Source organism: Monodelphis domestica, chromosome 1, assembly GCF_027887165.1.
Source record: "Monodelphis domestica isolate mMonDom1 chromosome 1, mMonDom1.pri, whole genome shotgun sequence".
In the NCBI taxonomy this organism is placed as follows: Eukaryota; Metazoa; Chordata; class Mammalia; order Didelphimorphia; family Didelphidae; genus Monodelphis; species Monodelphis domestica.
The window spans coordinates 258098386-258124369 of NC_077227.1; the positions used below are offsets into that span (position 1 = coordinate 258098386).

At 38.4% G+C, this 25984-nt stretch overlaps 1 protein-coding gene across 1 annotated transcript; it reads right to left on the reverse strand.

The window, feature by feature from the left end:
- Window positions 1-5776: 5776 nt before the first annotated feature.
- On the reverse strand, window positions 5777-22931 carry LOC100024487 (acyl-coenzyme A thioesterase 1). The gene is made up of 3 exons (XM_001375702.4): window positions 21626-22931; window positions 9262-9464; window positions 5777-7769 (listed from the first exon to the last, which is right to left on the reverse strand). Exons 1-3 carry the CDS (start codon window positions 22260-22262, stop codon window positions 7164-7166), a joined length of 1446 nt encoding a protein of 481 aa, XP_001375739.4. The 5' UTR covers window positions 22263-22931; the 3' UTR covers window positions 5777-7163.
- Between the last annotated feature and the right edge of the window lie 3053 nt (window positions 22932-25984).

Consider the following 25984-nt stretch of genomic DNA (forward strand, 5'->3'; position numbering starts at 1 on the left):
AGCAATGTATTAATGTCCCAATTTTGCTACATCCGCTCCAACATTTATTACTTTCCTTTGCTGTCACGTTAGCCAATCTGCTAGATGAGGTGGTACCTCAGAGTTGTTTTGATTTGCATTTCTCTAATTATAAGAAATTTAGAATACTTTTTCATATGATTATTGATAGCTTTGATTTCTTTATCTGAAAACTGACTATTCATGTCCCTTTCCCATTTATCAATTGGGAAATGGCTTGATTTTTTGTACAATTGATTTAGCTCCTTATAAATTTGAGTAATTAGACCTCTGTCAGAGTTTATTATTTCCCAAATTGTTGTTTCCTTACGAATTTTGGTTGTATTGGTTTTGTTTGCACAAACCCTTTTTAATTTAATGTAGTCAAAATTATTTTATATTTTGTAATATTCTCTATCTCTTGCTTGATCTTAAAATCTTTCCTTTTCCATAGATCTGATGGGCAAACTACTCTATGTTCATCTAATTTATTTATAGTTTCCTTCTTTATATTTATTATTTTAAAAATTTATTTGAGTATTTTTCCAAGGTTACAAAAATCATGTCCCTTCCCTTCCCTTCCCCATCCTCTCCTGTAGCTAATGCACAATTCCACTAGGTTTTTCATGTGTCATTGGTCAAGACCTATTTCCATATTATTGATATTTGCACTAGGGTAATCATTTAGCATCTATATCCTCAATCATATCCCCATCGACCCATGTGATCAATCTCTCCCATACCGTTTGCCTATTTTCCCAGAAGTTTTTGTCAAATAGTGGGGTTTTGTCCCCAAAGCTGGGATCTTTGAATTTATCATAGACTATCTTGCTGAGGTCATTTACCCTAAGTCTATTCCACTGATCCTCCCTTCTTTCTCTTAACCAGTTCCACGCTGTTTTGATGACCACTGCTTTATAGCACAGTTTAAAATCTGGTACTGCTAGACCTCCCTCTTTCACATTTTTTTCATTATTTCCCTTGATATTCTTGATCTTTTGTTCTTCCAAATGAACTTTGTTATAGTTTTTTCTATTTCAGTAAAAAAAGTTTCTTGGTAGTTTGGTAGGTAGGGCACTGAATAAGTAAACTAATTTTGGCAGGATGGTCATTTTTATTATATTAGCAATTAATGTTTTTCCAGTTGTTTAGAACTAATTTTAATTGTGTGGAAAGTGTTTTGTGGTTGTATGTTTGTCTTGGCAAATAGATTCCTAAGTATTTTATATTGTCTAGAGTGATTTTAAATGGAATTTCTCTAACTCTTGCTGCTGAGATGTGTTGGAGATATATAGAAATACTGATGATTTATGTGGGTTTATTTTGTATCCTGCAACTTTGCTAAAGTTGTTGATTATTTCCATTAGCTTTTTAGTTGATTCTCTAGGATTCTTAAAGTAGACCATCATATCATCTGCAAAGAGTGATAGTTTAGTCTCCTCACTGCCTATTTTAATACCTTCAATTTCTTTTTCTTCTCTGACTGCCACTGTTGTATTTCTAGTACCATGTTAAATAAGAGGTGATAATGGGCATCCTTATTTCATTCCTGATCTTATTGGGAAGGCTTCTAGTTTATCCCCATTGCAGATGATGCTTCTTGATGGTTTTAAATATATACCATTTATTATTTTTAGGAAAGGCCCTTATATTCCTACATTTTCTAGTGTTTTCAATAGGAATGGGTATTGTGTTTTGTCAAAGGCTTTTTCTGCATCTATTGAATAATCATGTGATTTCTGTTGGTTTAGTTGTTGATATGGTCAATTATGTGGATGGTTTTCCTAATATTAAACCATCCTTGCATTCCTGTTTTAAACCTCACCTGATCATAATGAATAATCCTCATGATCTCTTGCTGGAGTCTTTTTGCTAGTATTATTTTTAAGATTTTTGCATCTATGTTCATTAAGGAGGTTGGTCTGTAGTTTTCTTTCTTTGTTTTTGGTCTGCTTGGCTTTGGAATCAGTACTATATTTGTGTCATAAAACTGGTAGAACTCCTTTGCTTATTTTGTCAAATATTTGTATGGTATTGGGATTAGTTGTTCTTTAAATGTTTGATAGAATTCACTTGTGAATCCATTTGGTCCTGGGGATTTTTTCTTAGGGAGTTATTTGATGGCTTGTTCAATTTTTCTGATATGGGATTGTTTAATTATTCTATTTCTTCTTTTGTTAATCTAGGCAATCTATATTTTTGTAAACAATGATCTATATTACCTAGATCATCATATTTATTGCCATATAATTGGGCAAAATAGTTAATAATTACCTTAATTTCCTCTTCATTAGAGATGAGATTGCCCTTTTCATCTTTGATACTGTTAATTTGGTTTTCTTCTTTCCTTTTTTAAAATTAACCAGTACTTTATTTTGTTTTTTTCAACATACCAGCTTTTAGTCTTACTTATTAACTCAATAGTTCTTTCACTTTCAATTTTATTAATTTCTCCTTTAATTTTTAGGATTTCTAATTTAGTTTTTATCTGAGAATTTTTAATTTGTTCTCTTTCTAGGTTTTTTATTTGTATGCCCAATCATTAACATCCTCTTTCTCTCTGATTTGCTAATATATGCACTCAGGAATAGAAATTTCCCTCTGAGTACTGCTTTGGCTGCATCCCATAGAATTTGATATGTCTCCTTATTGTCATTCTCTTCAATAAAATTGTCAATTTTTTTTCTGATTTTTTTTAACCAACCAATTTTGAAGAATCATTAATTTCCAATTAAAATTTTTGTCTCTCCATGTACCCTTACTAATTATTATTTTTATTGTATTATATGAAAAGATTACATTTATTATTTCTGCTTTTTTGCATTTTTTTGCAATGTTGTTATTCCCTAATAAATGGTTAGTCTTTGTGAATGTAGCATGTGCTTCTGAGGAGGTGTGTTCCTTTTTGTCCCTATTTATTTTGCTCCATATATCTATTAATTCTAATTTTTCTAAGATTTCATTCACATCTCTTACCTTCTTATTTATTTTTTGGTTTGATTTATCTAGATCTGATAGAGGAAGGTTCAGGTCTTGCAGTAGTAAAGTTTTACTATCTATTTCCCCCTTAAGCCCCAATAGTTTCTCCTTTAAAAATTTGGATGCTATACTATTTGGTGCTTACATGTTGAGTACTGCTGTTTCCTGCTATTTCCTCATTGTCTATACTACCTGTTATCAGATGTAATTATCTTTCTTATCTCTTTTAATCATGTTTGGCTTTGTCAGATATCATGATTGCTACTCCTACATTCTTTTATTTTAGTTGATGCTCAATAGATTTTGCTCTAGCATTTTACCTTTACCTTACCTGCCTCATGTGCGTTTCTTGTAGACAACATATGGTAGGATTTTGTTTTCCAATCCACTCTGCTATTTGTTTCCATTTTATGAGTCAGTTCATCCTATTCACATTCAGAGTTATGATTACCCCTGTGTATTCCCCATCATTTTGATTTTATCTCCTGGTCCTGCCCTTTCTTCTTTCTCTATTTTCTTCTACACCAGTGTTTTGCTTTTAATCAGTCCCCCTAATCCCCACCCTTATATTACTTCCCTTCCCACCCCCTCCCTTTTTATTCCCCTGTTATTTTTCTTTAGGGTCTATTAAATTCCCTCCTCTCTCTCTTTCCCTCCCTTTTGGTAATCCCTGCCCCACACCCGCCTTGGTTTTTCCTTCTCAACTTCCTGTTAGGGTAAGATAGAATTTGATAATCCAATGGATCTAGAGGCTCTTCTCTCTCATTTTATTCCACTGAGAGTAAGATTTAAGCATTACCTATTAACACTCTTCTTCTCCTTCTTATAATAGTATTCTTCCCTTCTACCTCCCATGTGCCTCTTTATGTGGTATATTTTATCCTATTTTTCTTATTCCTTCAAGTTTCCCTTGGTGCCATCTTCTATTCCCCTCCCCTTTCTTTTTTATGTATCATTTTAAACCACTTAGTACCCCAACCACTACTTATGAATAATTCTTCTAACTACTATGATAATGAATACAGTTTTTGAGAGTTATAAATATCATTTTTCCATATAGGTATAGAAAACAATTTGACCTTACTGAAGCCCTTAAAAGAAAATTTTCTTTTCCCTCTCTTTCTTGTTTACCTTTTTCTATTTGGACATCAAATTTTCCATTTAGTTCTGGTCTTTTCTTGGAAACCTTCTATTTTGTTAAATGATCATACTTTCCCCTCAAAGTATATAGTCAGTTTTAATGGGTAGGTGATCCTTGCTTTTCTGAATATCATATTCCAAGCCTTGTAGTCCTTTTGTGTGGAGGCTGCCAGATCCTGTGTAATCCTGATTGGTGCTCCTTGGTATATGAATTGTCTTTTTCTGGCTTCTTGCAATATTTTCTTAGTTTGGAAGCTCTTAAATTTGGCCATTACATTCCTGGGGGTTGTCTTTTGAGGATTTAATGTAGAGGGTAATATATGGACTTCTTTGATGTCTATTTTGCCCTCTTGTTTAAGAATATCAAGGTAGTTTTCTTGGATAACTTCTTATCATATGATGTCAAGGTTTCCATTTATTTCTAGGTTTTCAAGTAGGCCTATGATTCTTAAATTATCTCTCCTGGACCTGTTTTCCTAGTCAGTCATCTTCTCAATGAGATATTTTATGTTTCCTTCTAATTTGTCATTTTTTAAAACTTTATTAATTCTTGCTAATGTACTTGCCCAATTCTAGTCATTAAAGACTGATTTTCAGCTATGATCTTTTGATTTTCTTTTTCAGTTCAGTCTATCCTGCTTTTCATGGCTTCTAGCAGGTCAATTCTGGTCTTCAGTTTATCATTTCATTTGATTTCTGGGCTTCTTTTTCCAAGTGGGAAATTCTGTCTTTTAAACTGCTGTTTTCTTTTTGAACTATTTCCCACTTCTCTTGCCAAGTTTTTTCTTTTTTTATTTAGTTCTCCACCTTCATTCTGATTTCCTGGAGAGCTTGTGACCAGTTTTCATTATTTTTGGGAAATTTGGATGTGTTTTCTTGTTTGTCACCCTCTGCTGTCTCCTCTGTAGATTGTTGTTTTTTTCACAATAGAATTTATCCAAGGTCAAAGTTTTTTCTTTTCTTTTCTTTTCTTTTCTTTCTTTTTTTTTTTGGTGGTTGTAGATTGTAGTTCTTGGGTGTTGGTGGCCATTGCTGTGTTAGTTTTTTCTTCCCTTCCCAGTCAGAAATCTGAGTGAAGAGGGTAGGCAGGTCCTCAAGCTATAGAGTGGTTTTAGCCCTGAGGCTATTTTTCAGTCTCCACCACATCTCCTGTGGGCAGCCCCTCTTTGCCCTATCTCTGTGCCCAAGCTCTGCATTCCTCAGCCTTCTGGAGTCCCAATTCTCACTGCTCTCAGAGGTAAGTCTATGGTGCCCTCAGCCAGCCCCCCTCCCCACCTCCTCGAGAACTTAGAAACTGCCATGTGCTCACTCTCACTCTGGTGCTGTATGTGGAGTGGGGGAGGGGTCATCAGCTCATGCTTTGGTAAGAGTAACTTTACCCCCTTGTAGAATGGAAATTCTCAAAACCTGCCTACCTTTAAGGCCGCGCCCTACAGTAGAGCCACTTCGCTCATCTGATTTTGGTTTTTGTCCTTTTGAGGCATTTTATATCAGTTGTGATTAGAAGAAGACCCTTGCTTCTACTCTGCAGCCATCTTAGCCTGGAAGTCTAAAACAAACATTTCTAAAGGAAGGGAGTTGCTATAATAGTTTAAAGGCAGTTAAGTCAAGTGGTGGTTAGAGTGCCAGGCCCTAAGTCAGGAAGACTCATTTTCCCGAGTTCAAATTTGATTTTAGACATTTATTAGCCATGTGATTCTGAGCAAATAAATTGTTATTTGCTTCAGTTCTTCATCTGCACAATTAGATGGAGAAAAAATGGCAAATCATTTTCATATCTTTGCCAAGAAAACCCTAAGTAGGAACTGAATAAAAAACAATAGTTAAAATTAATGAGATTTGACCTTTCAGGTTTATCAAGTTTCTAAAGTGGGTAATGGGTAGGGTTACAAAGTTAGAGGTAGCTTGACCTTTAAACAAATTTCTCCAGGGATATGGATAATGGGTGAAATTTAAGAGGGGAAGGAACTATGAGAGGGAATATTGAATCTAACTTGATTAAGTCTTAGCAAAATAGAATTAAAATCAAATTTTAATTTTACAGACAATTAGAGACCTTAGGGATGTAGAGGTGGGTTGTTATATATTAGTATAGAATAGGTTCAAGTTATGTAAATGAATGCATGGAGTAAGTTCCTTTGAGGAAAGGAACATAGAAAGTAGGAGGCAGGGGAACAACAACTAAGACACCAAGGTGATCATGATAGGGCATTCTTCTTCCACACTGTAATTCTATCTTCTCTTGGCTCACAAGTAGGTAAGGACTGGGGAAGAGTCCTTTTGTTCACTGTCACACTCATATAGTAACCAGGAAAAATCCAGACTGGTCTAGTACCTCAGGGTTTGAGATAGAAACAAAATGGGCTGACAGATATCCATTAAAAAAGGGGGGAAGGGAGATATTCAAAGGAGAAAGGATATGTTGTGAGGATACATCTTTAATTCAAATGAGTACAGCTTCCTTGCTTCTCTTTGGTGGTCCACCTGTCAAGCTCAAGGAGTGGCCAAACTTTCTCATGCTCTGCTTTTTTTTGTACTTTTCTGTATATCACAGTCACTTAACATGATCAAATGCCATACTTAGACCATTTCCATAAACAGATAAAAATAAGGCTTTTGTAATGAGCAGCACATCAAGTCTGGTACTAGCTCTTATACCTAGAATCTTGTTATTTTTAAGGTCTGATAACTTTTTGAGGCACAGAGAGAATATCTCTAGGAAAGTTATAGGTATCTTGTATAGGCCTAAGAGGTTCCTGGCTGATTCTATAGGTTTATAGAGCTTATATCCTATGTACTCTCTCACCATTCTTATATTTCACAAAAATATTATCTTATTCATTGGGGAAAAATGACATAGTAAAGTGCTTATTTTAAATAAAATCTTTGAGAGCTCTTAAAATTATAATTACTTTCAATTTTATATTAATAGTGAAAAAAATGCCACTCTAGTTAATTAGAATAATTATTATAAAAGTAATCTCTCTAGTTGGTGTCTCCTAAGTACATACCCTTAACCTTTACCATTTTAAATTCTGAATGGTGAGTTACAATTTGGGGGAATTTTTACCCTGATCATTTCCTAAATGTTTGTGGAAGAAGGCTTGGAGTTGTTTCCACGCATCAATTTGGGCTAAAGAATGGGCCTTAATTTCTCCTCCAAAGGTCACAAGACTGCCCACCAAATTATGAAAGGAAATGTGGGACAAAGGGAAATATGGGGGCTCAATATAGTGTCCTGTTGCGGGGTAACAGATAATCTCAGGTTTTTTCTTCCCATGGGCTTGTAATATTTTGGCAGCTTCATTGGCAAAGAATTCACTCTTCCAGTTATGGTCATCCAGACCAACAAGAAACAAGAAGCAACAATCTGCCTTCTGCACTGGAATTAAGCTTTTACGGTTCGGTTCTTCTAAAGGGTTGTTGAGAGCATCAATGATATCTATAATCCCATTTCCAATGACCTTGACACGTTTTACATCATTGCCCAATGGGGGCATGGTCATACCCTTATAGTGTAGCGCAGCCCCTACATTAGCCAAAGAGCCATTGATGGTGGCAGTAGCTGTGATGTCTTTCAGATGGGAGGCCATGGAGAGGCATAGATCACCCCCTTTAGAAAATCCAAGCAGCCCAACTCCTGGACCTTTTACCTAAGGAAGTCAGAGAATCAGAGAGGGAATGAGAATAACGTTATGACTAACAACTAACAATAAGCTTTACTTTTGTCTCAAGAGATATTTTTGGACCTTACGGAATTTTATATTAATTCCCAATTATATTAACACAACACATAAATATCTTGTGTTATATAGCACTATTGTTATAACCCTATATTAGAAATATTATAATATCAAATTTTCAGATGGGAAACAGAGGACCAAATGCTTGCTCATAATCACAGAGCTAGAAAATATTACAGCTGTAACTTAAAATTCAAAGAAGTTAGATGATACATTGGATAAAGCACTGAACCTGTTAGAGCTAGGAAGACTTAAATTCAAATCCTGTCTCAGACACTTAACAGTCATATGACCCTCTGTTTGCCTTGGTTCTTTTAATCAGGAAATATTTACAAAGTCCACAGTATAGGTTTTGGCACATGATAGGTACTTAGTAAATCCATCCATTCATCCATCCTTCCTTCCTTTTCTTCCTTCTTTCCTCATGGCCCAAGGCAAATCACAAGCCTTTGGGATAGGAGTGATCATGTATTTTACTTTAGGCCTTTCAGATAAAATGTCTTCCCTCAGGTCTTTGCCAACCTATGAATTGACTCTATGAGATCCTTTGAAGCAAGAAGACATTCTGTGTACCTCAAGTCACTTCTTACTCTCAGCCATTCATTTAACAAATAAGAACACTACAGCCCTGGTTGGTTAAAGCCTGTGTCTTCCCAAGGTCACATAGGAAATCATTCTCAGAAGTGATTTGCCTGTGGCTCAGTTTTCTTTTTCTAAATAGGTGTTAAGATTAAAATTCTCTGGGAATTGCATATTAATTTATAATTATTTATTAAATAGTGAAAAGTTGTCTGTCACATGACCAGTTGCCTAGCTAACCTGAGCTCATTGCTCCCCTCCCCTCCCCCCTCCCTCCCACTCCTTGGCCAGGAAAGACCTCAAGCTTCCTTGGTCCACAATTTATATTTCCATGACATCACTTTTTGGGGGGCTATTTGGACAGATCTGATTTCAGTCCAGGTTCAGTCTTCCAGAGGCAAGCATCTTCCAAGAACCCAGGGAGCCAGGAGTCTTCCGGTGCCTTTCCAGAGTACACATGTGCACCCCCCACTCTCCTTTTCCAGATAAGCCTTAAACCTTTTTTTTTAATCCAATCAAAAGGTGGAGTCTGAATGGAAACACAACTCACTAGAGAAACCTCAAGACTGATCTTAGGGTACCAAGAACAAAGGGTGCAAATTGGTGTTCAATTCTCACACAGGAGAGATATTGGCCAAACAGTGTTAAAATGCCCTTTGGAATTAAGGAAAAAAATTTAAAGCAAAATATAACCTCTTAATAAACACTTATAAGAGGAAGTTTCATTCCTGGTATAATTTCTAAAAATAAGGAGCAATTAGGGAAAGCATCCCAGCCTCAAAGAAACTAAAAGAAAAGAGAAGTCACAAGATGAGAAGACAACCTGAGAGTGTTTTTTCAAGTACTGGACAGCTTCTTCAAAATATTCCAGATGAAAAGCTGTCATGTCTTTGGGGAGGTCTTCAAAGCCATAATATGCCAGGGCCAGCATAGCAAAACCATGTCTAGCCAATAGGCTGGCTCTGTATTCAAATAGGCCACCTCCAGCTCCAAAGAGGTCAATGATTCCAGGGAAGGGTCCTGAGCCTATAAGAGACAAAAGTCATAAATCAAAGTCATAAGACAGAATTTTAAAGATGGATAAATTGTTTGCTCTTAGATGGCACATTCTGAAATGCCATGAGACCCCCTTGTTCACTATTGCAAGTGCATTAGAGAGCTTATACCTGGGTTAATCTTCAGTGTGGTTAAAAAAAAACAATTAACTGGAAAATAATAGTGAAAATTTATATAATACTTACTATGTGCCAGGCATTATGCTAAGCACTTCACAATTATTTTCTCGTTTGATCCTCACAAAAATCCTGGAAAATAGGTGCTATTACTATCATCCCCATTTTACAGTTGAGGAAACTGAGGCAATAGAGGTTAAGTAACTTGCCCAGGATCACATAATAAGTAACCATTTGAGTTCAAGTCTTCCTGACCTCAGGCCCAGTGCTCTATTCACTATGTCCCCTAGCTGCCACCATCATTCCTGACCTTTCCAATGTCTGGCTCTTCCTACCTACACTGTCCAGGTATAGAAAATCCCTTCCTCTATCTCCTCAGCTGAGATAAGGTTGGAATTTTCAAGAGTATCTTTTGGAAAATTAAGGGAAACTTAAGGGAAAAAAAAACAAAGAAAGAAAAAATAAAAGCACTGATCAAAATTTGTTTACAGAGTAAAGATTCCTTAAGGGATGTCCAGTCATAGACTGATTGGTTTGGTTAACACACAACTTACTAGGCACATGTTCTCAGAATCTATTAGAAAGGCAGGGTAGAAAACTAGAAACAATTTAGTTTTAATCCAGGTTCTACCACCTCTAAGTGATACTAAACAGAGGTCATTTGTTCAAATCCTTTGTTTGACAGGTGGGGAAATTAAGATTCCCAGAGAATAAGTCTCCTATTCCACCTTTCGGATAATTTCCAGATCTATATCCAGCCTCAGTCTTTCTTCTCAGCTCCCTCCTCCTCAACAGCCTTTGGGACATATTGTTGGATGTCCTATAGGTATCTCAAACTTAGTATGTCCAAAAGAACTCACAGTTTTTCCCCCTCAAAACCTATCTATTCTGAATTCCCCTATTGCTGTCAAGAGTACCATCATCCTTTAAGTCACCCAGGCTTGTAATGTTGGTATCTTCCTCAACTCCTCACCCATTCAACCCATGTATTCAAACCATGGTGGGGGGGGGGGGTGGAGGGAAGGGGGAAACTAGGTGGCACAATGGATAGAGTGCTGGGTGTAGAGTCAGGAAGGCTCATCTTCTGGGTTCAAACCTGGCCTCAGACACTTCCTAGCTATGGGACCCCAGACAAGTAGCTTAAACCTGTGTGCCTCAGTTCTTCATCCATAAAAGGAGCTGGAGAAGGATATGGCAAAATATTCTAGTATCTGTGTCAAGAAAACTCCAAAGTCAGTCAGACATGACTGAAATGACAACAATCTAAACCATTGCTAAATCTTATCCTTTCTACCCTCACAACATGGAGAAGAGAATGGAGTACTGAATAGTTCAGATATGTCCCCTTCTCTCCACTCATACAGCTACGACCCTGAGTCAGGCCTAACAGTAGCTCTTTTCTGGACTATTCAAAAATTCTTCTTTCTTTCTTTTTTTTGAACCCCTTACCTTCTGTCTTAGAATCAATACTATGTATCGGTTCCAAGGCAGAAGAGCGGTGAGGGCTAGGCAATGGGGGTTAAGTGACTTACTCAGTCACACAACTATGGAGTGTCATTTGAACCCAGGACCTCTCTAGGTCTGGCTCTCCATCCACTGAGCCTTCAAATATCCCCCTTCAAATATCCTCCTAATGGGTTCTCCCAACTCCACCCTCTCCCCACTTCAAGCCTTCATCTGCTCAGCTGTAGGTGATTCAGTACTGTTCTCCTTCAGGCTCTTCCTTCTCATTCTCCTTTACTGAATCCTCATCTGGGTCATGCCCTCTACCCTGAGTGTCCCACAGAGCTCTGTCCTGGTCCTTCTCTTCTCCTTTATGCTACTTTGCTCGGTGATCTCTCAGCTCCCATGGATCTCAATCCTGGCTCCATGCGGAGGATTCCCACACGTACCTAGTTGGCCTCCCTTCTCCGTGGAGCTCTAATCTCGTACCTCCCACTGTTTCCCAGGAATCTCAAACCAGAAGGCTGCCTCGCACACATCTGGAACCTGAGGAGTCCCAAGCAGAGTTTATCTTTTCCCAACCGCAGTCCCAATCCTCCTTCCCTTATTAATAACTAAAGAGCAGCACGTGCTTCCTGCCTCGCGGGCTCCTCCCGGGTTACCCAGGTAACATCCCTCCAAGCGCCTCTTTCTCTCAGCTAACAGGGCCGCCGCCCTGCTGAGGTAGGCGTCCTGTTATGCGGGGACCCTTGCAACTGCCTGCCGATGGGTGTGTCGGCATCTGGTGTCTCCTCCCTCCAATCCTTCTTCCCTTTAGCCACCACAGTGACTCTTCCTGAGGCTCTGGTACAAGGTCGCCACTCCTCCCCAGCTTCACTCAATAAAGACCCGCTCCCTCTCCCCTTCTGGGTCCCTTGTGAATGCTGCGCTAGGCCATCAATGCCGTTCCCTCCCCTCCCCTCTACTCTTCCAGTCTTCTCATACCTTATCTTAGGCCCCACACTCTTCAATCCAGTGACGCTACACTCAGTGTCTTGGCTCCATCTCTTTTCTGACTGTCTCCTCAAACCTCCAAGCACAACCACCTCCATGCTTGCTCTCCCTCCTTATCTCTTCCTCTCAGCTTTCCTAGCTTCCTTTAAGTGGCAACTAAAATCCCTTCTTTTGAAAACAGCCTTTCCCAATCCCTCTTAATTCTAGTGCTTTCCCTCTTTTAATTACTTCCTATTGAAAAGGAATGTCTTTGTCATTTTTATATTAGTGACTATAAAAGAAGGAATCCCGTATAATCGTTTAGGTGGTATTGAGCTATGATTTTAGAAAGTGTTAGAACCAGTTAGTAAACTAACTAGGTATAAGACATAAATTATAATAATATAATATTAATCACAGTAGAAAAGATATAGGGTGGAGTCTTAGAATATTATAGCTACCAATAAAATTAAGAGCATCTCTTTTCAGATTTGGAATGTTAAGTGCACAACTTGATGGAATCCTGATTCCTGATAAAGATAACATAAATAAATAATCATTGAGTTAGTCCTAGAAATTAGGAATGTATTTCAAGGACAAGATAGTATTTGCTTTGCAAAGGATTTATATTCGCTATAGGTTCCTCACAGTTTATAGCTCAGAGAGGCACCTTTGCTTTATCTTTTATGTTTACCTCCAGAGTCAGCATGATTAATTGTCTGATTATGTCAATTTATTCTTTGTAGTATCATTTAGAGATGACTGAAAATTGTATCCTGATCAGATTCATTCTCATAGTTTCTGTTATTGTTACTGTCACACTGTAATGATGAACTGTGCTTATGATGTAACTTGATCCATACATTCTAGAGATTGAGACATTTAACGGAGGCCCTGATCTTTTTAAATCTTTCTGATGTCCAAACAAGAAGTCTTAATTGGTGCAAAATCACCAGAAGGGCAAGGGCAAATGAGGGCTGCCTGTCTTAAAACTTCTGTTTGGAATATATTAACTCTCAGCAAATATTTTCTAAACTTTAGCAGCATATTCTGTACATTTGGTTTTATTAATCACTTATGTTAAATGACTGTCAAAAGCCTATAAAACAGACTGTGGAATATCTAATTGAGCTCTGTGGGTGTAGTGAGACCTTCAGCTCTAATTTCCCACAATTGAAGTTGGATCCCCATTGCTGAGCCCTTATTACTCTTTTGCCTTTGAACCAAGATTTAGTATTGATTCTAAGACACAAGGTAAGGGTTTTAATGACAAAATCGGAATTAAAAAAATACTGTTGTTACTAAACTGTTCTCTTGGTTCTGCTCACTTGATCCTGTATCAGTTCATAGAAGACCTCCTGGGTTTCTCTAAAACATCCCTCTCACCATTTCTTATAATGTAATAATATTTCATTATAATTAAAAACTGCAACTGATTCTGCCATTCTCCAATTTATGAGTACTCTCTTTGTTTCCAGTTCCTTGCTATTGCAAAAAAGAGTGACTATAAGTATTTCTGTTATGTTTTCTACTTTTAAAAAATATCATCAATTTGGTTTTTCTGTTTTTTTAATTAGACTAGTTATTACTTTCTGTTTGATTGGTTTTTATAAAGTACAGCTTCTATTTTTATTTCTCAATTCATTTTTTTCCTCTTCATTTTGTTAATTTCTTCAATTTCCAGGATTTCTACTTTGGTATTTAGTCAGAGTTTTTTAATTTGTTGATTTTCTATGGCTTTTTTTTCATTGAATGCCCAATTAATTTATCTATTTTTCTCTTTTTTGATTATAGTATTTAGAGATACTCTTTTTTGATTATAGTATTTAGAGATACACATTTTCCCCTTAAGACTACTTTAGGTTTTCCAGAATATTTTAAAATGTTGTCTAATTGCTGCCATTTTCATTGATGCCATTTTCTATTGTTTATATGATTTTCAGTTTGAGCCTTAAATTTTAGGTTTAAATTATCTGATCTCCAATTAATTTTATTCCTTCCTTTAAAAATTTATTTTTTATTCTGAACTTAAAAACTAAAAAGAACATTTTTGTACATACTGTGATTGAAGGAGGAAATGGGAAAAGACAGAAAAAAATGAAATGCAAAGCAAGAAAAGCTCAAGAAAAGCATGAAATCTTGATCTAGACCCATTTGTGGAGGAGAGAGAGAGAATTCCATGGAAGCTGGAGGAAGGAGGCAGTTGGACCCAAGCTGAATTCTAGACTCACTTCTGCTTGGGAGTGGTATGAACACACACACCACTTCATCTTCTCTCTGGCTATTACCTTTCTCCATCTAACATGAGCTGAATGTGGGGTTTTCCTTAATGGACTTCCCTGACCAGCAGGGTCCACAAGGGAAGGGGCTCACCTTTGTGATGGGACCCGAGGAGAGGTAGGAACCGAGAACCAGGGTGGAGAATGAAAGACACGGACAAATCAGTGATTGGATAGGGCAGGCAACCCCTATGATTTTCCTTAAGGCGGAAAATGAGGATAATGGAATACAAGGTGGTTGAGGAGATTAAGATAGAGAATGCAGGCCGAGATGGTTACAGCCTCGGGGAAGGAGAAGGTCAAGAAGAGAGAGACATAGTCATTGAGGAGCCCAGTGGAGCTCCATGGAAGGGAGAAAGGCCAAGAGGAAGTTCATGGGATTGCCTCTGAATTTATTCATGTCCTGCTTGGGCGGTACTCCCAAGGACGTAGTAACCACATCACAAAGTATAGACAATTAAGATTGGGTGGCAAGGTAGAGGGAACACCTTTGGGCGTGTAGGACATAACCGCCGCTTTCCCGGGCAAGTCTCCGAACATGTTAATGGACTTGTGTTGGGCAATAGGTCTCGTGATCAGGTCAAGGTTACCTTCACAAACCTTATCGGTAAAGCCTCATGCTTGGAGACACAGTAATAATACAGTCATCTCTATTTCATAGATGTGAATATGCTTGGGATGCTACACTGAAGAAAAAGAGAGTCTTGCCCAGAAAAGACCACAGCAGGGTTATTGCTGCTTTCCCTCAGGGGAAGAAATTTTATTCCTTTTGAAAAGACTTACACCAAAGCCTTCAACAAGTGATATAAACTAGAATTAGGGGAAAAATCCCTTTCCCTCTCTCCCAGTTTTCCTCCCAGGAATGTGACAGCTAAGTTCAAGAGCTCCCAGGTCAAGGAGAAAATATTGAAAGTAGTAAGAATGAAACACTTCAAATATCATGGAGCCTTAGTCAGGATGGATCAGAAGGCTTGGAATGTGATATTCTAAAAGGAAAGGGCACTGGGTTTATAACCAAGAATCACATACCCACCAAAACTGACTATATTCTTTCCCAGGAAAAAAATGATCATTTAATAAAAGAGAAGATTTCAATGCATTCCTAATGAAAAAGACCAGACCTAAACAGAAAATCTGATGTGCAAATACAAAATTCAAGAGCAGCATAAAAAGATAAATAAGGAGAAAATTTAAGTAACTCAATAAGGTCAAATTGTTTACATTCATACAAGGAAAGATATTTGTAACTCTTAAAATTTTTATCATTATCATAGTAGTTAGAAGAAGTATAGATAGACAGAGGGTATGGTAACAAGCTATTTAGGATAATATGTAAAAAAAGTCTAGGGGTGAAAAAGAAGATTGCACTGAGGGAAATTGGAAGAGAAAGATAAAATGGGGCAAATTATATCACATAAAGAGGCATGGGAAAATCAAACTTTCATAGTGTGGGTGTGAATCAAAGTTAAATTTTTCAAAAGAAGGAATGCTGTGCTTAAATCCCTCCATATCCTGAGGGGTAAATGGTCTGTGGTGCCTAATAGTTACTAACTCTTTCTTCTTTGGATTAAAAATTGGTACTTCTCTTAAAGAAAGTAGGCTGGGGTTAGTATATTCTTTCTTTTGGTTTTTAGTTTTAGTTGCCTTGGTGGGAGAATTGGAAACAATAGGAGAGGCAGGTTGAGTCATGCAAGACATAGTTTCATTTTGTTGCATTATAGTTTATTTTAGTGGGCAATAGTTTTAGTCAATTGAGATGAAATCCTCAAGATATACAACTCTAGTCTCCATTAATTTCTCTTTTAGTTGTTTTCTTTTCTTAGTAAGGATTAAACTAAATACTTGATATAGTTGGTACCCTTGAAACAATGCAGATAGCACAAATACTCCCATAAATGGTACTAATCAGAGACAATCCTAAACTGTGAGATGTAAAATCTCATTGAAGGTCTCAGGTAAGTGGGAGTTGTCTGAGGTAAATTGGCACTCTTTGTGATCATCAAAAATGTAGGATTTAAATTGATATCCAATACTCCCAAGTATTATATTTTATAAAGTTTATTAATAATGACTAGAAGTAAAGGAATAAAAGGGTAATTATCTAGCAAAATAGAACCACATGACTAGATTCTCTTGCCTGTTTAAAAAGACCACTGGCCACTGCTGCCCTTACAGGAAGAAGAGAGAAAGACAGAAATACACAGTTATATCCTGCCTACGTCAGCACATAACAACAGGAGGAAAGTGAGGTGCTGGGAATCATAGTTTTAGGGTACAGAAATTAATTACACAATACCTCCTTTACTACCTGTACCATGATATCTATCTAGCACCATGGTTACAGCTCTACTTGTTTCTATTATTGATAAGGAACAGAAGATTCATAGCTTAATCAAACTCCTAGCTGGCTCAACAGGCTGTGAAGGGTTAAATTTTGGGGTGGGTCGGTGGGTGGGTAGGAGTTTGAACAAAAGTCAGGAAAGCAAGTTTGGTAAAATACAAAACACTTAGTTTATTTTGTGGAAAGTTCAGATAGGAAACCGAAAGGAAGAAAAGTGAGAGAACTCTTATACCTATACCTAAGATCCCAATCTTACCTAAAAATTTCTAAAAAACCCTAAATCTATCTGTCATCAAAGACAATGTCTTCTGCCAGGCCAGATCCGGCCTATCTATCTACTCTGTCTATCTAATAATATACCCACTATCTAACTACCTATTTAAGTTAATTAATAAACATTAATCAATAAGCATTAATCACCTTTTACCTCCTTAAATCTGTTTCTCTTTACCAACTGTCAGTTATTTTTCCAACTGCCAGTTTGTCTCAGAGACACTGACAGACACCTCTGCTCTCTAGGGAACCCAGAGACAAAAGCCCCTTTCAAACTGCCTGCAACTCACTGACCAACTCTTAGCCACACCCTCCTAACTGTCATTAACTGACAGTCTTAACAGCAGGGGGGCTCTTACTCAGAAATCTTTTTGCTCCCTTGCCTCTTAAAGAGAAAAAGGGAGAGATGAAGAAAACTCTCTTAACATAAGGGAGGATGAGGGTGGTGACCAATAATACTTAAATCTTACTCTAATCAGAACTGGTTCAGAGAGGGAATAACAGTCACACTCATTGGGGTACAGGATTCAATTGTACCCTATAGAGAAGTAGAATGGGAATAAAAAAGGTAGAGTGGAGAGTAATATAATGGAGAGGGAATTTGGGGGGAATGATTAAAAACAAAACACTTATGTGGAGGAACAGAGTTAAAGGAGAAAGTGCAGGATTAACAGAGGAAAACAAGATGAAGGGGAATACACAGATGGCAATCATAACTATGAATGTAAATGGGATGAACTCACCCATAAAACTAAAAGCAGATAGCAGAATTCTGTGATATGTTATTTATAAGAAACACATTTGAGGCAGATAGATACACACAGAGTAAAGGTAAGGGGATGAAGTGGAATCTATTGAGCTTCAACTGAGATTTAAAAAAAAATACAACAGGAGTAGCTATCATGATCTCAGACAAAGCTAAAGCAAAAATACATCTGATTAAAAGAGATAAGGAAGTCAGGAAAACTAGAGTTCAAATCCCAGTTTAGACACTTACTATGTGACTTTGGTAAATCACTTAGCCTCTGTTTCCCTCAGTTTCCTTTACTGTAATATTGAGATAATAATAGCACTTCCTCACAGAGTTGTAAGGATCAAATGACACAATATATTTGTAAAGTGCATGGGATGCATTACATAAATGCTTTCTATTATTGGCAAGGGTATTTTTGAAACACTCTGGCTCTCTGTCATATCTCAAACTTTTCTATCTTCTCTTCCTATTGTAAAAGGAAATTCTTAATCCCCTCCTCTAATTTAACTGGGGACCTGAAGGTCCTTTTACCACAGAGATGTGTAAAGCTATACCATCCCACAGTGAAAGGATGTAGAAACCAGAGAGACAGGAAGTGAGGTAAGAAGGGGATATAAAAGGCCAGTGTGAGAACTGAGAGGGGCTTTTGGACCTTTTTTTGGGTTGGGAGGTTGTTGGTCTTTGGGGGTTAGTTGCCAATAGTGTGTGGGTTGGTAATTAGTTGGTGTTTGGGAGATAGATTTATAGATATATTGATTCTGCCTAGTTAGCTGAGCTGAAGGCTAGACTTTCTCTAACAGCAGTTATAGGGTAGTCAGTTAGGTATTGGGTAATTTATTTCTCTACCTCTTTCCTATATTTCTCTCCTTTACTATATTGTTTTACTATCTTTATTTTAATTAAATTAAATTGTTAATTGTTAAAAGCTACTAGCTTTTCTCTGGCTTAAAGGGATAATATTAATTTACACCTCTATTCTCATCAAAATTTAAATATTATTAAAAGCTGCTCTCTTCTTTTGTCAAAACTCCTAATTTAACCCTTGCACTATAATGAGTTCCTCACTGGTTATATGTTAGGCCTCTTCTTTTGCTTGCTTTTATGGGAAAGTTTGAATGGATAAAAACTCTGCAAAGTCATAGAAGCAAAATCTAGTCTACTCTTCCTCCCACTCAACTCTGAGCCCATTGCCCATCTATATTGCCTGTTCCCAATAGAAATAGAAGTTCTATAGAGTACCTATCCAAATGCAAGTAGATACCTGATCAACTGACAATATTCATCTATTTGGTCTTTCCTGTGTGGAAAAATAAGCCAAACTTTTAGGAGTCAGTACAGATCTCTTCCAAGGGATTTTGCTGTCAGAGGTTGATAACTTGGAGTCCATCTAAGATAAAGATCTGAGTGCCCTCTGTCAAGAGGTTGAAAACTCAGTCTGAGAACAAGCCCAAAAGCCCTCTCCCTCCCCTTCTTTAGGCCTCTCATAGTAATACATGCCTATTACTGGCAAAGACATGTTGTTGCTGACTGTTCCATGAACCTTGGATGGTATTTGAATCATAATCTTACCCCAGATGCCTATCTATATTTCTTGGAACTATTCTCCTGCCCTAATTCTTGGAATTATCATCTCACTGTAATTCCTGGAATCCTTATCCTGTACCAGGTGTCATATCTATCATCCTTGTTGCATTTTTTCAAGGATTCCTCTCAGCATTTTCCCATGGACCCTTCTCAAAGGAATGCTTTCATTCTTTGTGATCTGTGCCTTTAAAAGTTGTTACCAATTTGCAATAAACTATATTCACCTGCCATCAGCAAGGTGAAATCCTTCAGACTCCAATCTTTTGTATTCTTTCATTATTTTACTTCACTCTTACCTGGGGAACTCGGGTCTTAGTCCTGACCCCCCCCCCCACCCCAGGGGGGTGGCTTCTACATTTTGAAATATTCTGGGTTTAGATGCAATCAACCCAACAATTCTGGCTATGCATTGATGAGACATCACAGTAGGACTTCCTGGAGGTATATAGGCAGTAACAGAAGGAATCCCCATCAAGAGTAAAAGGTGAGTCATTTACTCATACTACCTTTCTGGTCCCCCATTATGTTCCTTTTAGGAGAAGCACCATCTGGCCTATCTCTCCCACCTTCTTCAGTGATGTCACTCTGCTAATGGGGTACAGGAAGTATTCAGGGAAGACCAGTGCCTTTGGTGTCCACCAGTCCCCCACTTCCTATCTGTGGCTGCAAGAAGCTGCAGCATGTCCAGCAGCCACCTCCTGGTAGGCAAGCTAAATCAGGCTGCAGGTATCTGACAGGCCTCAATCTGTTGGTGATACAGGACAGTATCTACCCCAAGGCATGTGAAGACTTCCTCCCTTCCCAGGGGAAGAGACAGATGAGAAAAGCTTGTTCCAACACTATGAAGGTGGCTGAAGCAGGCCTGTGGAGCACCTGGAGCTTGGTTAGAAATAGTAGGCAAGGACTTTCCCCAGAGCCATTGCCAGTTAATTTGACTTTGGTCATGCCACTGGACTTCAATAATTCTGAATGGAATATATATAGTCTTTGAGACCAGAGGTGAGGAGAGGTAGGTGTGAGGGACAGCAAAGGCATAGAGATGAGATGGATGACTTGAGTGAGAGTCCAGCATTTAGACCAATTTGACTAGATTGGGAAAAATACATAAAGTTAAGTCATGTAATAAATATTAGAAGTTGGGCTGAAGAATACAATGATCCAGGACAATTCTGAGGGGAAAGTACAAGAATAATATCTATAGAGAGATAATTAACAGTTTATTTGCCCACTTATTCCTGTAACTCCTTGTTTATATCTTTTTTTGTTGTTGTTAAACTTTAATATTTCAAGTATTTATGATCTTGGCTCTGGGAGGGGGAGGAAGAGGGGACTCCCTCCATTGCCACAAAATACAATCCCTATATCTCTGATGGTCTTTGAAAATTACATGGGCAAAAAAAAAATTTCAGAGCTTTAAAAAATTCATCGTTGAAAAGTAAACTTAGGGGGGCATCTGGGTAGCTAGCTCAGTGGATTGAGAACCAGCCCTAGAGACCGGAGGTCCTAGGTTCAAATCTGGTCTCAGACACTTCCCAGCTGTGTGACCCTGGGCAAGTCACTTGACCCCCATTGCCTAGCCCTTACCACTCATCTGCCTTGGAGCCAATACATAGTATTGACTCCAAGACGGAAGGTAAGGGTTTATAAAAAAAAAAAGAAAAGAAAAGAAAAGTAAACTTAGTTATAAATTTATGTAGGTTGATATTTAGACAAGAGACAGGCAACATTTAAAAAAATTTTTAAATTTAAATAAAGTGATAACATTTGTATAACCCAGTGGAAATGCTTATTGGATCTGGGAGGGGGGAGAGTAGAGAGGAGAGAAAGAAAATGAAATATGTAAACATGAAAAAATATTTTAAAAATATAAAAAAGAAAGAGACATGCAGCATCAGTATCTGATAATGCTCTGCCTATTTGATAGGGCTTGGCTCCGAATGACAACCTTTAATAAAAGCTGAGGATAACAATTACAAATATTTGCTGAATTGAACTAAGATCATGGGACTTGATCACATATCTAGGAGGGGGCTAGTGGTGAATTCCTGGCCTTGAACCCTGGCCTTCCTACTCCCATTCACAGATTCCTGAATCAGAGGACTGATAATCAGAAAGGCTCTAAAATTGGTTTCTAAGCCGGTCTCCTAGTTGCTTCCCAGACAAAGTGAAATCCATCCCAACATCTCAAGTTGGAGAGTTTTTTGGAATGCCACGGGGGACCCTTAGATCAGCAGAACGATGTCACATCCCGCTGTGCCAGATACAGGAAGTGGACGGGAAGAAGGGGGTGGGGGTAGGTTGTTAGTGAATAGATGAAGGGTCCGAGAAGGAAAGAAGGGATGGGGATGGAGTGGGAGGTGGGTACTCACCGGGAGGCAGGAAGAGAGTGCCCCTCACGCTGCCCTCTCGCACCGGGATCCTTCTCACCCCTGGCCCCAGGAAGCTCCGCTCGTGGGCTACCTGTGCCAGGAGCTTGGTGGGCTGGGGGTCGTGACCTTCATACACCTCCAGGTCCACACGAAAAGGCGTCTCCACGTTCCGCTTCACCAACCGCCAATAGGGCTTCTGGGGCTGCAGGGCCCAGAAGAGCCCCATAGGCTCCACGCCGCTGTAACTGCCCCCAAGGGCAGGCGCCTTCTCTAGGTCCAGCTGCCCACCCTCGTCCGCCTGGTAGTGGGCAGAGGACTCAAACAGCTCCCCTTTCTCATCGCGGAGACAGGCGCGCAGGGTGACCTGCTGGGTTGGGGCCAGACCGTGTACCGAGATCGCCACCGGCTCGTCCCACTGGCTGCTAGGTCCTGGAGTCAAGTTCAGGGTCACGGCCATGGAGGAAGCTGCCCGTTTGGCAGGTAACCAGAGGCTACTGCAGCTTGTAAACGACTTCCCACTATTTATCAACTGTGAACAACCCTCCGAGACCCAATTGTAAAGCGAGGACGGCGGTGGAAATTTTGTCACGCCTGAAAAGCCCTTTCCAAGTAACCGCGGAATTCGAATTAAAGACATGGCGGAGTTCAAGAAAGTGGAATCTGATCAAAAGTTTTCTAGTATGCGGCAGGCTAAAAAAACTCAAGCCGGGGTCCCGTATTAAAACAAACTTTTCCCATAGTAATATTACCGGATCGTAATCTGTAACAACGTCAGTCAAAAATAGTATTGTTAGGATTATCCGTATTTGGCGTCGGAAGGGGTGGCTGGAGCGAGGGGAGGACTGGAGCGGGTCTTACAAAGGAAATTAAAATACCAAATGAGCTTGGGCGCTCAGTGAATCCTACTCAGATGCAGAAAAAGAGATAGACTTTCTTAAAATCCGAGCCAGCGCTCTCCTCACTCTCCTCCTCTCCCTCATACCCCCAGAGTCTTCTTTCAGTTTGGTTTATTCCGGAGAGTCTCGGGATTCTAAATTTATCCTTTTACTCGAAGGTGGATGTTAGAAGGATTAGTTTAGCCAAATGCTCTGTAAAGAGCCGATGCTGGAGAGATGTTTAATGTGTTAAATGATCATTAAAGAACTAAAACATCTGTAGAATATTTTGAGTTTATGGGGCGGGTGCAGAGGGTTCCACTGATCATATTGAGTGCAGAAAGGCTCAGAAGGAGGGAAGCACTAACATTAGGCTGAACTTTTCTCTAATTTTCTGAGATACTTTTGTCTGAATCTCTATTTCTCTTTCTACCCCCTCCCTCCACTTGGTTTTGTATTACCTGGAAATAGGACATACCGTCCCAGATTCACCCAAACCCCCCAAACCCACAACCCACACCCAACCCAGTGGAAGGTAAACTTCCTGAAGGAACATTTCTTTTTTCATTATTAACACAGCACACAATAGTAAATATTGTAGAAGAAAATAGTCTATTCTTGGCATTTTAAAAGCAATTTACTTGGAAAAGACATCTAGACCAAAAGTCAAACAGAATTCTGATTGAAACAAGTTTCTCATACCTTGGCCAAATATGAGGTAAGAGATAGATTCTGCAATGGAATTGTATAGACAGTGATGGTTTTGTAATGTTTATTCTCATAAAAGCAATGGTTCATATATACTTGGGAAATCAGGTCACCAGTTCTGACTGGGAGGGGAGGGGAAGGGGGAATAAAATATTCCTTAATCTTTTTTATTCTCAATTTTATTTGAGAATTCTCAAATAATTCTCAAAAAATTCTGAAATTTTAATCTGATCAGCCATTCCAGGGACACCTATTCATAATTCATCATTTTTGCAACTCATCAGATTCCTAACTCTGTAGACTGATACAGTACCTAATAAATATTTGCTTGTATTGGATCTAAGACCCATACAAGTCTCCCTCCACAACTACTTAAAGCCCTCAGGAGTGGCTAAACCTATCTTCTGTGATTTCCTTCTTTGGTCAGAGATTCTCTTACCTCATGTAGGGATCAGGGTATAGGTATATTTTGCAATTAGTTTAATACTTCATTATTATATTCTAGGCTTTCTGTTGATGACATTGTCATTCAACTCTTTTTGACCATCAAGTTTTCTTGGCAAAGAAACTGGAGTGATTAGACATTTCCTTCTCTAGTGTGTCTCCATTTTAAAAATGAAAAACTGAGCCAAAGAGAGGTTGAGTGACTGGCCCAGAATCACACAACTAGTACTTATCGGAGGTCACACTTGAACTCAGATCTTCCTGACTATATCACCTAGCTGCCCCATTAGTAAGTGCTAAATAAATGCTAGATCATTGACTAGCTAACTGACTGATTGGCTAACTTATCCACTAAGGTGGAGACAGGAACCTTGCATACACCTGTTGAATTCCTATTTTTATGAACCAGCAAATTTGCAATTCTAGCAAATCTTGTCTTTCCTTCCCAATTCCTCCTCCTCTCAGCTCCCCATTATCATATTGGTCTCAGACCGTATAACTTCAACATAAACTTTTTTTTTTAAAGCAACAATTTTATTGGCAATCTTTTTTTTTTCTGCTCCATTCTAGGACTCCTGTCCCCCTAAACATGACTTTTCTCATTTTTGAAAGCTAGAATTAATATCTATAGAATGCCAACTCCTGGCTGGATGTATGCCACCACCCCATTTCTCCAAGCCTACTTGGAGGCAGCTCCTTGGAGGTCCCTTCTTTATAGAGAGGAGAAATAGGGAAGGGAGATAAGACTAACAGGAAAAAAAATGGTATTAACTTGCCCCAGAGTTCAATTCCAAGTTTCTTTACAAACCAATACAAAACCTCCAAAAAAAGGACAGTAACACAACAGACATGCATTTGCCTCATGAATTGTTTTGAAATTGTACACAGATTCATGGACTCAGAGCAGGTCTCCCTGTCCAAGAGAAAGTCCCTGTTCTCAAGTCCTTGTCCCTCTGACCTATTACAATAGTAATAAATAACCATGGGTCTGAGTGGTTCAGTGTAAACAGTTCAGTATAACTTCAGTATAAACTTCAATATAAACGACTGACAGAAATTAGTACTACTGCAGCTCAGAACTCCTGAACTCAAACAATCTACCAGTCTCAGTCACCCCACCAGGAGAGGCTACAGGTATGTGCCATCATGCTACGTGAATAGAGGTTTAAAGTTATACTGAATACTAATTAAATCATGATGGAACTTTTGAAAGATTCTAAAAATTCACAATATCATTAGTTTGAAGTATGTGTAAGTATAGATAGCTAGATGGCAGAGTGGATAGAGCTTTGGACTTGGAATTCAACAAACATTTATTAAACACATCCCATATGGAAAATATTGTATTAAGCATGGAAAATATGAGGATAAGAAATAATCATCAAGGAGTTAATAGTGTAATAGAAGAGATATGACAGGAATACAAATAAGTAAGATAAAAAGGAGAATGCTACAACATGGAAGATTCATCAAGGCAAAATGCTCCATGAAAATTAGAGGAAGGAAAAGTTGTTCTTACAACAACCCTAGGAAATAAGTGATATTATTATCCCTATTTTACAGATGAGAAAACTAAGGCAGTAGAGGTTAAATGGTCTGGAATCATGCTGAATATAACCTTTTATGGAAATTGGAACTCAGGTCTTCTCAGCTCCAGGTCCAAAACTCTACCCACCAGCTGGTGATACCCAGCTGACTCTTTTGTCTAGGATTAACAGGGAAGGCTTCATGAAAGAGACTGTATGTTAGGTAGGCCTGGAAGAATGGGGATGGCTTATGTGAATGTCTGGAAACCATTGTGTGGGATGAAATTTGTGCATTATCCCCCAATATACATTGATTAGTATTAGTAATCATAGATTGGCAACTTCCTATAGAAAAATAATGAAGTTAGGTGCTCTCCACTATGTATAATTGAAAATCTGTTACCCTAAAAAGGAACTACATTTCCCAGGAGCCCACTGACTTCCTGTCATTACGTACTTCCTATAGACAGGGAATATTAAGCAGTGATGTGGAGGGTTTGGCCTCTCTTTGGCTTGTTGGCAAAGATGGTGGTGGTAAGCATAGGGATTTTGAATAGGCTGATTAGTCATGGGCATGTGGTTGGTTTTTTATTTTGTATCCTTTTATTCCCTTATTTCTAATGCTCATTAGTAAATCTCCTAAAATATAATATTTTTACTATTTGAGATTTAATTTTAATTTTTATAACTAGGAGATATCAACCTATCCTTTTGAAGAGTAGAAGAATCCCCTCCCCAAGCAGCTTTATATATATATATATTCTCCTCAAATGTGGCTAAGAGACAGCGCCTCTCCTTTTCTTCTA

Coding starts and splice junctions, on each gene's coding strand:
- LOC100024487 (XM_001375702.4), bottom strand. CDS start 22,262: ATGTCTTTAATTCGAATTCCGCGGTTACTTGGAAAGGGCTTTTCAGGC. Junction 9,465..21,625: donor CACTCTCTTCCTGCCTCCCG/GTGAGTACCCAC, acceptor TGTCTCTTATAG/GCTCAGGACCCTTCCCTGGA. Junction 7,770..9,261: donor ACTTGAAAAAACACTCTCAG/GTTGTCTTCTCA, acceptor TGACTTCCTTAG/GTAAAAGGTCCAGGAGTTGG.